Raw genomic sequence first — 15,515 nt, 5'->3', positions numbered from 1 at the left:
TCCTACGCTTTCTGGGTTTTTTTTTCTTCCCATTTCACTTCTCTTCACTAGGCTTTATTTTTCCTTCATATTTTTCTCTCAGTTGTTGTTTGCTTTGATGGGGAGGGATGCTTAAAATTGAGCCTTTCTCTATTCACTAGACCATTTACAGTTCTGAAATGATGACAGACAGCTTTCTCTCAGCTTCCCCCCTACACACACCCTCTTCATCTCTAGGCAGGGGGTCTTTACTATTTCAACCATTCCACAGTGCCACCAGACACAGTCTAAATAATTCAGGCTGGAATTTTTGCATCTCACCTCAAATATTCTTCAATAGATCCTATAATCTGAGCACTAGAGACCACACACACTCAAACACACAGTCCTGCTCATGCCCTGGTATATGTGTTCTGTCACTGTCAGCCACCGATTCCCCAAAGAAGGTGAACTAGTGAACTATCAGCCCTTCACTGTTCTCTGAGGAGCTATCTGAGGATTCAGGGGAAAAACCTGGCAGACTTCCGTTTTCAATTATTCACACAGCTGTTTACCTCCACCCACACTTGCTGGCATGTCCATCTGTCTGAGTAGAGTTAGGCCCTTTATATCTACACACATAATTATCTACATTTTTGATGACTGCTTTAGTAAAAAAAAAAAAAAAAGAAAGATGCCTCTCGAACGTTGTTTGCACGCATCCTAATTTCTTCAGTTTTTTTAACTGTTCTGGTTCGTTTTTTTGCAACTTGTATTTTTAGGGAAATTAGAGTATCTTATGTGGTGGATTGAAAATGCTGCTCACACAAATGTTTTTTTTTTTGTGGCCTTAGAATCCGGTGAGTTATTTGTCTTGTCTCTGTAAATCTCCTGCCGGCTCTGCAGAGTCATGTACTGTATATCAGCGTAAAGGTGGCACTGCAGTCAGTCGTCTCTAATGAGATCGGCTCAGCACAATCCTACATAGCTGTAAAACCTGCACTGCAAAGAGGCAGTGCAAGTGGAAGAGAGGAAAACACAAAGAGATGGAGGAGAGGAAACGATGAATGTCTGCCTTCCATAAAAAAAGAAAATGGAAAATGCCCCTCAGCCAGTACCACATTTCAGGTCTAATATGTAATTATAATGTGTGTGTGTGTGTGTGTGTGTGTGTGTGTGTGTGTGTGTGTGTGTGTGTGTGTGTGTGTGTGTGTGTGTACTCAGTGAGTTCTGTGCATATACTAGCAGCAGCATTAGCAGTAGTGCTTGTGGCTTAGCTCTCAACACCACTTCTGTTCCCCTCTCTGCTGTGGATTATACTTAGACCTGTAGGCCTACACATCTACAGCACAGTCCCTTTAGTCTCCTAAAATTCCACTTAAGGAATGAATCATACAGTAAGGTTCTCTTTGTCTTAAAGAGACAAATATAAAAGTAATATTTTAAATAACTTAAATTATGGTATAGTCCTGAAAATAAAACTGCTTACATACATACTCATGGCTATATTCAGAGAAGCAACTCATATTGATATATGGTGTGTCTGAATTTCCACCATAAGCTTTTTAGCATTAATTGCATGGTGCTAGGAGCAAACTAAGATCATTGAGAAAAAACAACAGGTGGCAACAAATACATATTCCTTCCTTTTGTTTTAAACCCATTCACTGGTTGTCACTGTTGCACTAAATGTGTTTAGAGACACGACTGGAAAACTCTCTCAAATTATAATCCATGGCAAAACTTTGATTCTGGTATTAAGCTAACTGGCGAGTAACTCTGCGGGTAAATGTGACCACAGTCTGAACAAAAAAAAAAAACATGCTGGCTAAATGATATGACCCTACACTGAGCCCTAATATATCATGTATATACCATCTATATATGCTTCAAGATACATGCAAATAAGTAGGCTGTCCTGCTTTATTATGTTGATAATAACTTAAAAAAACACTAGGATCTGTTTTTCACTTTCTTTGAAGTTACTACTACTACTTATTATTATATCCTATAAAATAATTTCTGCAGGACTGGTAGGAATACCGGATGTGCAGTGCATGTTAATGCACTGTTGCAATTTAGCTGAAGCCTTCGAATGTCACAGTGATGTGCTGCAGCCATTTGTTAAAGCAGCGGTGCTTATGCACAGCAAGTGTGTGAGTGACAGCTACTGCAGAGCCTGTTCTGTATGAAAGAGAGATAAAGACAGATAGAAGGGGTAGGGTGCATGTGGCAAACTCAAACGGAGCCACATTGAGTAGGACGCGAACAAGAGAGATCGTGGGAAAGGGAGAGAAAGAAAGAAAGGGAGACTGATAGGGTGAAGAGAGAGAATGGAAGAGTGAGTAATAGATGAAGAGAGAATGAGAGAGTGATGGTGGCCTTGGATCAGTAGATGGCGGGCAGCTCATGGCAGGGCTTGACAGCAACTCTCCTGTTTCAGGATGTGGGAGTCTGTCACTACTGGCACCTGTGTGTCTTTCAATGCAGCACCAGTCAGGGGCCAAGCTAGTGCAAGGGGAGTAGTGGCAGGTGTGTGTAAGAAAGAAAAAAAAAACATGTAATATGTGTTTGTGTGTGTGGGTGCATGAATGTATGAATTGCAGAAAAATGTGTAAGCCTATCAGGAACACTAGCTTGACTGAAGACAGATGCATTCCAGGCCATAAGAGCAAATTTCATTGGGTAAATTGTATTTAGATTTTATACATATTTAAATAATCAAGGGCTAATGATGTACAGTGTAATGTTTAAGTTGTTTACTTTTTTGACTAGCAGTACACCCAGGTTAAAATACACACACAAGCTTTTATTTATTGACGGGCAATCCCCTTCACTCAGGTCAACAGATGGTGACGTTAAACTAAAAACAAACAAAAGGAGAGATTTTTAGTTTGCTCTGTGCTTATCCTGCTTAGTGACACCTTTGCTTAGCTCATAATTGCATATACACTTAACCCCCTGTTCAGTGAAAAAGAAAAACGAACAAAAACTGAAATATCACAGGCATGAAGATTACATCAGCCACCATCCTTTTGCTGTTTTACCTAAACTACACAATCCCATCTCAGACTCCCACTAAGGCACACCCGACCTGCCACACCTATATGTTTTAAGTCTTTTGAAATGTGTTTTATTATTATTATTATTTTTTTTTCCAAAAGCATTAAAATGTAAATATTTGTTCCAGTTTGTAATGTAAACCCATGTAATGAGTCTCTATAGTAATAATGAAGCCCTTTGAGATTTGGTTTAACTGGGATTTCATGGTGACTAATACTTGAATCCTGATTCCATAAAGCAAACCAAAAACTAGTATTGGCAGTAAATAAATAAATAATACATAGAAAACAAAGCAAATATTCTGTGGTTTATACAATTTGAACACAGTAGAGCAGTTCTGATACTGCTCACTCTGTCTGTGCTAGTATAAATCTGCAGTCTCATTAATATTTGACTGCATTCCGATATTAAATCTTTAATGTAATTAAAACTCGAATGCAATTTTTAAATTTGACATTCTTACCATCTATAGAACCTGAGGGAAATCATAGCTCTTTGGTCTCATTTTAACCATTTCCCCCCTTTGGGCTCTGCTAATAATTGGACTTCCCAATCCTGTTATACACTTTTACTGCTTTTCAGTTATTTTTTTTGTTTTTTTTGTTCTATATCAGTGGTTCATTTCTAAGTCACTAAGCTTCTTACATTTAGCTGGACTTGGATTCCAAAGATCCCATTTTATAGCAGGGCTGATTGTGTAAGCTGTATGCAGCTCTTGGTTTATGCGCTGTATGAGCAGAAATTGGATGATATTTTATCAACAACTGTTAGTGTTTGCCTGTGCTGAGACCTGAAGGTGCCCTTTACTTTATGTTTCTCAAAATATATCTCTAAAACTCAAGAGTAAACAGTGTGCGATAAGTGTATTGTTTTTTTGTTTGTGTGTTCTTTAAACTAAGCAGGGTGTGTGTGACTGGAATGTGGGAAATAGTTTTCTCTCATACTTTGAGGTGATTTATTACATGTCATTTGCCCTTGGTCCATATACATGTACACACCATGCTGTGATGAAGCACTTCACATATAGACGGGGAGAAAGGTCACACATAAATGAACTTATTAAAGAAGCATAATTTTTGCTGTGCTTGTGTGGGTTTCCTGTTTCTGACAGCTTCTCATTGTTGCAGTCTGGGAGAAGTTTTTCTCACAGTGCATCTGAGATTGTGTGTGTGTGTGTGTGTGTGTGTGTGTGTGTGTGTGTGTGTGTGTGTGTGTGTGTGTGTGTGTGTGTGTTTGTGTGTGTGTTTGTGTGTGTGTGTGTTCGCGCGCGCTTGGGCATGCGTGAGAGAGTAAGGGGAAAAGGAGGGTTTGATGTAGTGTACTGTATACAAACATCAAATCTGAAGCAGCCACTGTGCATCATTCTGTAATGTGTGGTGTGTGCACAACAGTCTCTTTCCCTTTCTTTTGCTTTGACTCTTTCATCTCCATATCTGACTTCCTTGCTCTCCATCTCTCTCATTTCCTCACTCTTGCTCTCTTTAATGCATTTTAACAAACCATCTACTCAGTGATTAATGACCAAAAGCCTTTGGTTCTGTTCCTTCTCTTTCATTTAATGATGTATTGGGAGTTTGTGCCAAATGTCGACTAGGAAAATCACCTCACATCTCGCTTTTCGTCCTCCTCCGCCTTCAGTCGGTTTGCCATTTCACCCTGCTTCCTTTGCTTCCTACACAAACACACTAAGGTCTGACTCGGGCCGGTCCCAGGCCATCTGGCTGCGGAGTCATTGGATCCCGAGGTGGGTCGTGTCCTTAGGGTCCGGCTTTTCTGTGTGTGCAACGAAGCAGAACTTATACTGGTCTGGTTCTTCTCATCTTTCTCCCTCCTCTCTCCTGAGACCAGCCCGAGACTGGCACATACACACAGAAACAACCGAGTGAGAGAGGGAGATGAAGATATGCTATCTGAACTTGTCATCTTGTCTCCTCTCACCACCCCTGGACCTACTGGTTTAAACACATGACTTTGGTCAATAAGAGCCAACTTATTTAGGAAGTGTAGTTGAACCTGTAGAAAAGTATTGTAATTTTAATCATTATAATTATACAGTACAATAGAAATAATAAACTGTTATATGCAAAACAGGAAGAATGACCAAATAAAGTATACATTTAAAGAAATTGTGTGTATAGACTGTGTTTATGTGAGCCTGTGTGGCTTTGTTACTATATCGTATGCTCAACATGGTGCCTGTGTCAAAATGTACTCATTCGTCCATATGCACAGAATAAACACTTATTTATGTGTAAGCCATAGCTGCATGTGCAGGGGTGTGGAAGTGGGTGTCTGTTTGTCCAGCAATTAACAAGATGATCTTTCCTGGCCACAGTAAAGACCCGCTGATTGCATGTTTGTTTACAGTGTGTATGATTGTGTGTGTGTTTATTTGAGTTACTGACATTGCATTGCAACCGGGGCATATTTTTGTACTTTGCTAATCTGCTCTTCTCTGTTTTGTCTGTGTAGATTTTCCATGCCAACACGGACCCCTCTGAAGTGGTCCTGAACCGGATCCCTCAGCCCGTCCTGGCTCGATTTGTCCGAATCAGACCGCAGACTTGGAAAAACGGCATTGCTTTGCGCTTTGAGCTCTATGGTTGTCAAATCACAGGTGTGTATATAGTCTCCGTGCATCAGCACAACACTGCTGGTATTGTCATGATTTATCCTCTGTAACTTATATCCCAGTTTGTAGAACTATTTCTCTCAGCAATGAACACACAGCTCACTCCTCTCTTCAGCATCATCTCTAAACCAAGCAGCTTCTGGTGTACAATAGATGATGACTATCATTCCAGACGTCACCATTGTCCCTGTCACCTGAACTCAGCACTGTATTTATCTGCTCTATTCAGGCCGTGTAATTGAGTTTGGCTATTTATGGAGATGTGGAGATTAGAGCACCCTAATTCTGTTTGTTTCCCCTGACACAGACGTGAGCTTTTTTTTGAGCTGATGCTATCACAAATTTCCATCACACTAAATCATTATAGCGTTAAGCAATGATTCGCTCCTATTTATATCGACAGTAAGCAGGACAAATGCGCTTTTAGGGATGGGGCCTTTTTCAACACTGACACAAATGATACATAAACATAGAACTCACTACCATATTAGACCCTGCTCTGGTCCTGCAGGGGCCCATGCTTGCGGGCACATAGCCGAGAATGGCTTGCTTTTAGTTGGCAGAGGAAGTGCCCTCACTGCCTAACTTATATAGACTGGTATCCACCTTGAATGAAACTAAACAGTGCCAAGCCCATAAACGCAATAATGAACACAGTAGCTCAGTGATCTGGCATTATTTACAAAGTTTTATTTTTTTTTTCCTTCAAGTGTGGGTGGAATACAATAGAGATAGTGTAGGATGGGGTTCTACGTTTGTCTCATTTTACTTTAGTTTTGTTTTTAAGCCACAGGCTACAATCAATCATTTATTTCTGGAATCATCTGTCTTTCCCGGCCCTATGGCAGAGAATGGGTGCTCAGAGAAAGTAACATCTAAAGAGTAGGAGTGAGAAGAATGGTATTTTTTATAGCATTTTAGATGCCCTTGAGTGGAGTCATCTCTCTTTGGGAAGAGCCTCCTAACACCTGAGGTCATAGGTTACACCCCTATCCCCGCCTCATTTATTATTATTTTTTTTTTATGTTGTTTCCTTTGACAGCAGGAGATTTAAATTCCTCAAGCCTTAAATTGTGAGTCCTCCTCTTTCTTACTTGTCTTTTTTTATCTCTTGCTCAGATGCCCCATGTTCAGAGATGCAGGGAATGCTCTCTGGGCTGCTCCCGGACTCACAGATCTCTGCGTCCTCCATGCGGGACATCCATGGCTCCATGGGTGTGGCTCGGTTAGTGGCAAGCCGTTCTGGATGGTACCCAAACCCCACACAGCCTGTAGCCGGGGAGGAGTGGCTCCAAGTGGATCTAGGAGTCCCGAAAACAGTGCGGGGTATCATCACACAGGGGGCACGCGGTGTTGACGGCAGCACCAGTGCCGAGAACAGAGCCTTTGTGAGAAAGTACCGGCTGGCGCACAGCATGAACGGAAAAGACTGGAGCTACTTCCTTGATCCTAGAACCGGCCACCACAAGGTAAGGGATTAATCACTGATCCGGTGTTCATGTTAATCCTTGAAAAAGCGTGACTTAATTTAAGAATGCAGTCATCACTGCCTTGGTTTATTAATGTAATGTGAAATTTACCACAGCATTCAACTAATAGTCTGCTGTATTCTCCATTTCTGAATCAATAGCAAGTAACAGCCATTTCATTCATTTTTGCTCCTCTCAGCAGCTCAACACTTGCGCCATCCTTTTTACTCGATCCATTCTAAGAACAGAATTCAATTATATTCAGTTATGCTGCCAGCGTTGATAACATTCCAGCGAAATCATGTACAGTTGTGTTAATTAAAACTTGTCTAGCTGAACTTCCTCCTCAGGCCATAAGAGACTCCTAAATCTAAATACCCCAACAGTTTATCCGTTTTTTCTCTCCCTCTGGCTATTTGTCTTACTCTGTTCATTAAATCTCTGATGCTGTTTATGCTTTTTTAGATTTTTGAGGGAAACACACACTTCGACACCCCAGAGATCCGCCGATTTGATGAGATTGTGACACAGTTCATCAGGGTGTATCCGGAAAGATGGTCACCCCCTGGCATCGGGATGAGGCTGGAGATCCTGGGATGTGAACTGCCAGGTTAGAAAATGCACATGACGCATGACCTATCAATCACAGATAGATGACACATTTTATATGCTTAAAGACAGACAACATACAGGCAACATTTCCCTGCTGAAATTAAGTACTGGGTGCTCATGTAGCTGAAAATGCCACTTGACTTGTCCTTTGCCTCTTTTCCTCTTCCTCCTCTGCCATGCTGAATGCTACACCTGTCGTTATATGATGAACAGTGGCATGGACAGGTGCCCACTCCCCTCGGGGCCTGCTGCAGCTCCATAAAGAAAAGCCCGGGGGCTGCGGCCGACAGCCTGTCGCTCTGACTCTGTGTCCACATCACTATGAGGAGCGCAGGGGCTCGAGTGCCTGAGGTGGAGCCTTGGGGCATTGCCCAGCTTTAGAAAAGTTTTATCACAGTGACAAAAAAAAGAGAGCGAAAGCTAGAGGGCAAAGAGGACTGTCAGCGTGGGGGTTAAAGACGGTCTTTTGTGCAGAGATTGGACAGGGTTAAATATTTTTATCCAGGCTACCTGTATTAACAGTATTTTTCATGTCATCTGTATTATCAGGTGTATATGGAACTTGGGTTTCGAAAATATTATTATCAAGGGTTAGCTTGATGATTTCTAGGAGGTGGGATTTTATTTATAAGCAGCTCCTATAGAAAGTACAATTTTCCTTGTGATGATTGATGAATCTCCAGACAGCGCTGTGTCACTGTATTAAGAGTGATGTCTGTGCAGCTTCTGCTGGCTTTGAGTAATAATACTGCAACTCAGTGCTTTGGTTTTAGAGTTGCAAGTTTATTCAGGTTTACACTTGAGCTCTATTTCTTTAAACTGACAGAACAATAAACATAAGGCTTATACTGTATTTATTGCAATCTATGAGCAGTATGCTGTCTAGACCTTTTGATTCTGTCTTAAATGTTCCAGCTTGGTTGTAGTGAGACTTCGGGTTTTGGAGAGGCTTATTATCTGCTTTTAAACACTCTGTACTTTGCTTGTTTTTTTTTTTTTTTTTACCTAATACCTTTGACTTTTATTGTTTGTTGTATGGAACATAATTAAAAACTGCTCTAATTTTAAATCCTCACACATTTCAAAAGCAGAACAGCATGTGGAGTTGAAACGTCACCTTGTTTCAATATTTCTCCATACTTACGAAGGTAGCACTTCAGTTAACACTGTGCCAGATGTTTTGTAGATACGTTGTGCAAGGCATCATGGGATTGTGGGGTATTGTGGATAGAAGAAGGGTGTGGTTGTGTGCTGTAAAGTGAGTTTATACTACAGTGTGTGTGTGTGTGTGTGTGTGTGTGTGTGTGTGTGTGTGTGTGTGTGTGTGTGTGTGTGTGTGGTACAGTGTAGTATGTCAAGTTGAGGCAACAGAATGACTGATTCAGTGAGTAATAAAGCTGTGCAGTGCTGTCTGTGCACCAGATGTGTAAGACACAGGGGGTCGACTCTCCTCCTCCCTGCTCCTACAAACCCAGCAATACGCTTACCACTCTACACACACACACACACACACACACACACACACACACACACACACACACACTCACACACACACACACTGCTTTTTTCCCTCAATCTCAATTACACATATGTAACCACTTGTGTGCAATTTCTTGCTTTCTGTTTATTTCATTTGCTTACACACACACACACACACACACACACACACGCACGCACACAGAATCCTACACTCTGCTCTCAAACTTGTTCACGCATACACCCAGTGCGTGTCTTTAAAAATAATTAGTCTTTTGCGTATTTTGTCTGTTTGTTATTTTCAGCTACAATCCCACTTCTTTTTTAAATGTAGTTCAACAACAGATGCCATCGAAAGCATATGTTATTATTAGTATGCCTCTCAGCACAACACAACACTCCAGAAGACTCCAGCATGACTGAACTGTTGTTTTTTAAGGAGTTCTGCTTGCTTAAGCAGCCAGAAGCGCAAAGACATAAGAGGGGACAGAGGACAGTGCTGAGTGGACAGCACATGGTGGCTGTTGGTTTCGGGTGGAGAGAGAGAGAGAGAGAGAGAGAGAGAGAGAACGGGGAGGGAGAGAGATGTTAAATATTCAGTAGACTAACTCAGTTTCACTTCACTGAGCAGCATGATTTTCCTTACACACATCTGCTGCTACTATTATAGCCATAACCTGCTCTGATAGAAGCACACTGTACAGAGTAGGGCTGCCAAATTCCTTTAAAGTTTTCATTTTCTTTAAAATTCCAGTACATCAATAGATGAAGCACTTCCACACTTGATAAAGGGCTTTTATCTGAAGCATCTTGTTACCCTGAAAACTTTCATCAGCTTTAACGTACAGGCCTAACCGGCTTTTTGTTCATTTTGAAAAACCCATAACACCATTGAGTTTAAACTATTGACTTATTTAGAATATAGACCCTAAATAGGGCAAAATACATGACAGATTAATAATTATAGTTAATTTAAGCGACTGAAAAGTGGTTTCAATGAGTGTCTAAAATTGATGCTGCCTTTATTAGTTTTAGATGCGAGCAAGAAATTAAGTAATATACATAATGTCCTTGTTTTGTAAAAAAGAACATTATACTTTAATCATTCAGCGATTCAAATTTCTTGAACTGCAATTCAACCTTCACTTTTCAAATAGTGTACTATCTGTAAAAGCTGAAGCAGAGAATATGATTGAAGGAGGGGCAGATATAATGAATAGATGAATAAGTAAAAGCCCTTCAGAGCCACCACTGAGTGAAAGCGTGAAAGACACACAGAAGGACTTTGGACTATTTCAATCTGACTGGTCTCTCCATTATTAATCAACAGCCCCCATGCCATGACCTGACACAGTTGCCTGTGCTAAGAGGTGAGATGATAAAGAGAGACAAAGAAAACAGTGACCTCTACAGGAGCTGCTGCTAGACACTAAAAGAAAAAGAGCTCTTTTTCTTGTCCTTGTTTTGAAAAGTTCAAAAAAGTACAGTTTTGTTCACTTAATGTCTTGTCTAGCCAACGTTTTTAAACTGCATTGATCTGCTGTGATAAAATAAACAGTGTCGCAGCAAAGAGAAAGAAAATAAGGAAAAAATAAAAGTGTATAACGTCCGATATAACACATAGAGAGCTCTGTTTATTCTCACATTTGTGGGTGGCCAGTTTTTGCTGTCAGTCAAGGAATGGGTGAGTATAGTTCAGTTTACTACCTTCTAGTCCTGAGAAAGTCTCATAGGAGCATACCTAATAGACTGGTGTTAAGAACATTTAAAAAACTTTTCATTTTCTTATCGACAGGGCGTATCCAACAGTGGAAAATTCCCTGAAATTGAATCACAGTGCTCCTCTCTGCCAAGGATCGTTCTCCTCTTATGAAAACCAAACTTTCAGTAACCTCTTTAAAATAGTTCTGACTGAATCTAGAGCATATCCTTCCCTGGGCTGCTAGGCACAAGGAAAGACTTCACTGTGAGGTAAACAGTGTTGGAGCAATTTATAGTATAGTTTTCTGTTGTTTAGATTGTTTGTGGAAGGTGGGAGGGAACCAGAGAACTGTGAAGAAACCCCACATTGATGCAGGGCAAACTGGCAAAACTCCCCACAGACAGTAACCTGAGCTCAGGATTAATCCATGGAAGCCTAGAGCTGTGATGCAGCTCTACTCACTGTACCACTACTGCCCTCCAAAAAAACATGAACGCCATGTCTGTCATTTTTTTATTATCAATAACAAAACAGGTAACATAATCAAATTCCAAAGGTAAAACTTTGAGAATGTAATGTTGAAGACAACTTGCTTGGTGTACATATCTCTGTATGTGAAGAGTAGGTGTGGGAGATATTAGGTCCCAGCCTGCAGCTTGCTTTTGCTCTTTGAAGCTATCTTACACATGTTTCTGTTTAGGTCTGGGCACCAGCTACTGGCCCAGGCTTACACAGACACACACACCACACACAGGTTCAACAGTCCTTCTGTAAACACTGTCTGTTCCCAGCCATATGACTAGAAGCACCCCATGTGTATTCCTCACACATTCTCCATTAGTAATATCATATTTTTTTAAACCCCTTTCAGGTATATGTGTTTTAGCTGCTGGTCCCAGGTGGCAGAATGTGTTTGGGATATTGTGCTGTTGTTTGTACAATGTATCTTGGAGGGAAAGTATCTTTCGCTTCTCTCTGTAAAATATGAACATCAATAGTCCGCTTTCAAATGTTCTTGGATATGATATTTATCACCTGGAGATGATGTGCCGTTGTGTTTTCTTGGCTCTTGGGCAGAGACCTTATCACAGGCCAAACAGGCATACCTGCCAGCTCTATCCCTTTCTGAGTTTGTATGTGTGTCTGTGCGCATTTTATTAAAAAATCTCAAAGAATGAAATATTTTGGGGGGGAGATAAGATTTGTCCTAGATTTATTTTTGCAATAGCATTAATTAGCTGCATTATGTCAGTGGATTTTTCTTAAAGGGGGGAGTAAGACAACCATGTGTGTGGAGGTGCAGTTTATTAGAAGAATCCTAGACAATGACCTCCTTGAAGACGAATGAATTCTAATATAAGGACAACATTTAAGAACATCATTCATGTTTTGTCTGCAAATTAATTAGATATGAATGTTTTAATTGGCTTGGTGCTTGTAGAAATTTGTTTTGTTTTTTATTGAATCGTGGAGACGGAGACGCATTGTCTCGCTCTGCTTTAGTGCTTGATTAGGTGTGGGTGGGATGGAGTGTGTCTGTGTGTGTGTTCTCGTTTTTTCCCTGATTCTCTTGCATTTGAACTTTTATGCCCTCTCTCAGACACTTTTCTCTATTATTGTTTACATCTTTTTATAAACCAGTCTTTGATTTTCAGTCCCACTTCTCATCTGCTGACCTGATTGGTCTGCACTTCTTTCCTGGAAACAAAACAGATTATTTGGTAATGCTGCATCTGCTGCCAGAGTCTGCACACAGACATCAAGTGTTTCTCTCTCTGCCTGTCTTCCTGCTTGCCAGAGGTTCAGATTAAGGTTTTCTACATAATTTAACTTATTTTTTCACTCTCTTGCTCAGAAAGAGCTGAGTCAATAGCCATGGAGCCATGGAGCCATGGAGTTGAGTGGAGGGTTAATGCTGTTACTCCATCTCAGCATACCAATGCATGAGCAAAGATGACCTGACTATCAGCTCCTGCATATAAACTAAGCCTCACACATGTTACTGGGAATCCTCTGTGTTTGCTGTGAGAGTTTTAAAGAGTTTTAAACATTTCACCTGCCCTCTGGTCTGACTTCATTTTGCGTACGTATACCAGCCGAAAGAAGAAGAAGAAGAAGAAGAAGATACTTTCTTCTTTGAGTCCAAAACTGATCAAGTGTTTATTCTTCTAGTCAAAAACGAGTAACTTGTTTGAACCAAACTCATAGAATAATCAGTCCACGGTATTTCTTATTTTTTATGCTACTGCCCTTTTGTCATCATTAAAAGGTACAGTGCATCTAAAGGGTGTTGTCTTTGTACTCTGGATACAGGTGACCTTTAAACAAAGAGGGGACACGGGTTTTCAAAATCCTACAGGGGCCATGTACGATCGTGCACACTTGCTCTGACTAATTACAAAAGAGAGAGGAAGAGTATGTGTATGTGTGTACATGTCTGTGTGTGTGTTTGCCTGCGTTTGAGCTCACTTCCCCAAGATGCAGCTCTTGCTGTGGGTTAATTGCATTTGTAAAGGGCATCAAATTAATGGACTTTAATGTCAGAAACCCAATCAGCTGGGGCTCCTCTTTCATGTCCCCTCCTGCTTATAGATATTAATAATATATTTACATAGCTGCCCTCTCTTTTCATGTTCCACAGAAGTGCCAGCTGGATTATGAGTGCTGTTCACGTATTTGCCAATTAAGCAGCAAATTGTAAAGTGTAATGACACTAATGAAACTAAGAGCTGACAATCATTAGTCACTTACCTGCTTGTTTTTCTACGTCTGAACGCATGAACAATGGTGGGACTGATTTAAAAAGCGTTCTAATAACAGTTGGACTGGATGTTTCATGCATCTGAATAATGCCATATGTGTTAGCAGATGAGAATGGAAAGAAGGAGTAAAGAGGGATGAGGATTTTAACCTTTATCCGAGAAAAATTTTTGCAGAACAATATTAGTGTCTTCACATACAGTCTGTTTAGTTCACAGTTGTTCTCATTGGCATACCTTAAGCACGGGGCACACGTTCACATTTCCTGTTACACAGGAGGTGACGAATACGTGTACGTGACACATAAAAAAAAAAGTATTTATGCTGAATTCCCAGTGTCTGAATCGTTTCTTTTGTTGCAATTTTTCACTTCCACCTTTTGTCAATTCATTGTGCTAACGAATTAAATCAGCCGCCTCACAAGGTTTTAGGTTGTGAAATAATCATCAGGATGTGATCCTCTTTTTCTCTAATATATCAGCTTCCTGTTACCATGTAATTTTCTGTAAATTGTACATTTGCGGTGACAATCTTCTCGAGATTTTAACTTGCACCCACATTTAACCCCTTTTTGATTATTTACAGTTGAATTCCTGCATAAATGAGCGTGCTTAAAGAGAGTTTAATGATCCATGCTGACTCATGAAAAAAGAAAGAGACACAGAGTAGCAGTGGTTTGGTTGCGGTGGCAGGTTTTGCTGATCCATAAAAAGAGCTCATATGGGTTGATGCTGCAGCCTCAGGTGCTATGATGGAGGTAAAGCTGTAAAGCTGGCACTAATGGGGTAAAGCTGTAAGGCTGGCACTAATGGGGTAAGGCTCTTTTGGAGGTCTGTCAGTAATCGAGTGGGAGGTAAGGGGGGTTTGGATGGGGAATGATTGCAGATTGGCATAGTGATGTGAAGAGGATTAAGAAGGAAGTGCCTATGTTCTTTCAGGCTACTCAAACTCAGCTTAAACCTTCTGCTTAATTACATCACTCTTTCGGCATGTCTATCTCCTTCTCACTCTTATCTCTTTCCCCTCCCACTCGGCCAATAAGTGCTGGTTTAATCCTGCATTAGCGTTCACTAACCCTTTGCAGAGGGTTGTGTGCTTTGAATTGATTTCCAGCTGTGTGTGTGTTTTATTCAGGTTGTTTTTGAAAATGAATTATTTTCCTCTTTATTGTGTATCAGCATGTGATTCTTCCTGTCTTTGGCACTTATATGCATACTTGCTCCTCCAAGGTCAGTGAAGCTAAAGCATTCATCAGGAGCAGCAGGAGCCATATGTGTGTGCACAAGAGAGGGCTTTTTTTTTTTTTTTACTGTAAAAGATAAGCTTCTCATGTATAAACCAGTATTTAACCTTTCCAGATGAACAAGCTGATATCTGAGGCTACAGTATATTAATTTATCGTCAGTATAAAATTCTTATACCATGATTACCTCAAATTCTTATACCATTTATCTCACTTTATTTCACACCTCTCTTCATGTCATCTGTCCACACCAAAAATAAAACAACTTTACCAAATTTGTGTTCTCTCTCTGTCTCAGAATCCACCACTACTGTTGACACAGCCACCCCAACCCTCGCCCTTCAAGAAGAAACCACCACAGTTCAGAAGACAGGTGAGTGACAGGCAAATCAACCAAACATGACACTCTTAAACCTGAATTTTCAGCTAAGATAAATTTGCCAAAGTGTTGATTGGGACTGCGGGGGCCCTCAGCATGCACTGAGCTCTTCTCATTAGAGCTATCAATAAATGTTGTTACTTCTACTGTTCTGTACAATATCAGCACAAGCCTGACATTGAGAAATGAGTCCATCACTTCTGTTGCTGATTGTGTGCATT

At 40.6% G+C, this 15,515-nt stretch overlaps 1 protein-coding gene across 2 annotated transcripts in view; it reads left to right on the top strand.

The window, feature by feature from the left end:
• nrp2b (neuropilin 2b) overlaps positions 1 to 15,515 on the top strand; it is a 67,293-nt gene that overhangs the window by 35,829 nt on the left and 15,949 nt on the right. For both annotated transcript variants that reach the window (XM_046844596.1, XM_046844602.1), the window contains exons 8-11: positions 5,494 to 5,638; positions 6,773 to 7,122; positions 7,588 to 7,732; positions 15,214 to 15,288. In XM_046844596.1, the coding sequence (XP_046700552.1) occupies positions 5,494 to 5,638; positions 6,773 to 7,122; positions 7,588 to 7,732; positions 15,214 to 15,288 (715 nt within the window). The remainder of the gene's footprint in view (positions 1 to 5,493; positions 5,639 to 6,772; positions 7,123 to 7,587; positions 7,733 to 15,213; positions 15,289 to 15,515) is intronic.

Source organism: Silurus meridionalis, chromosome 3 (genome assembly GCF_014805685.1).
Source record: "Silurus meridionalis isolate SWU-2019-XX chromosome 3, ASM1480568v1, whole genome shotgun sequence".
Taxonomy (NCBI): domain Eukaryota; kingdom Metazoa; phylum Chordata; class Actinopteri; order Siluriformes; family Siluridae; genus Silurus; species Silurus meridionalis.
The sequence above is the reverse complement of the archived record's forward strand: the minus strand, read 5'-3'. Positions and strand labels throughout refer to the sequence as shown.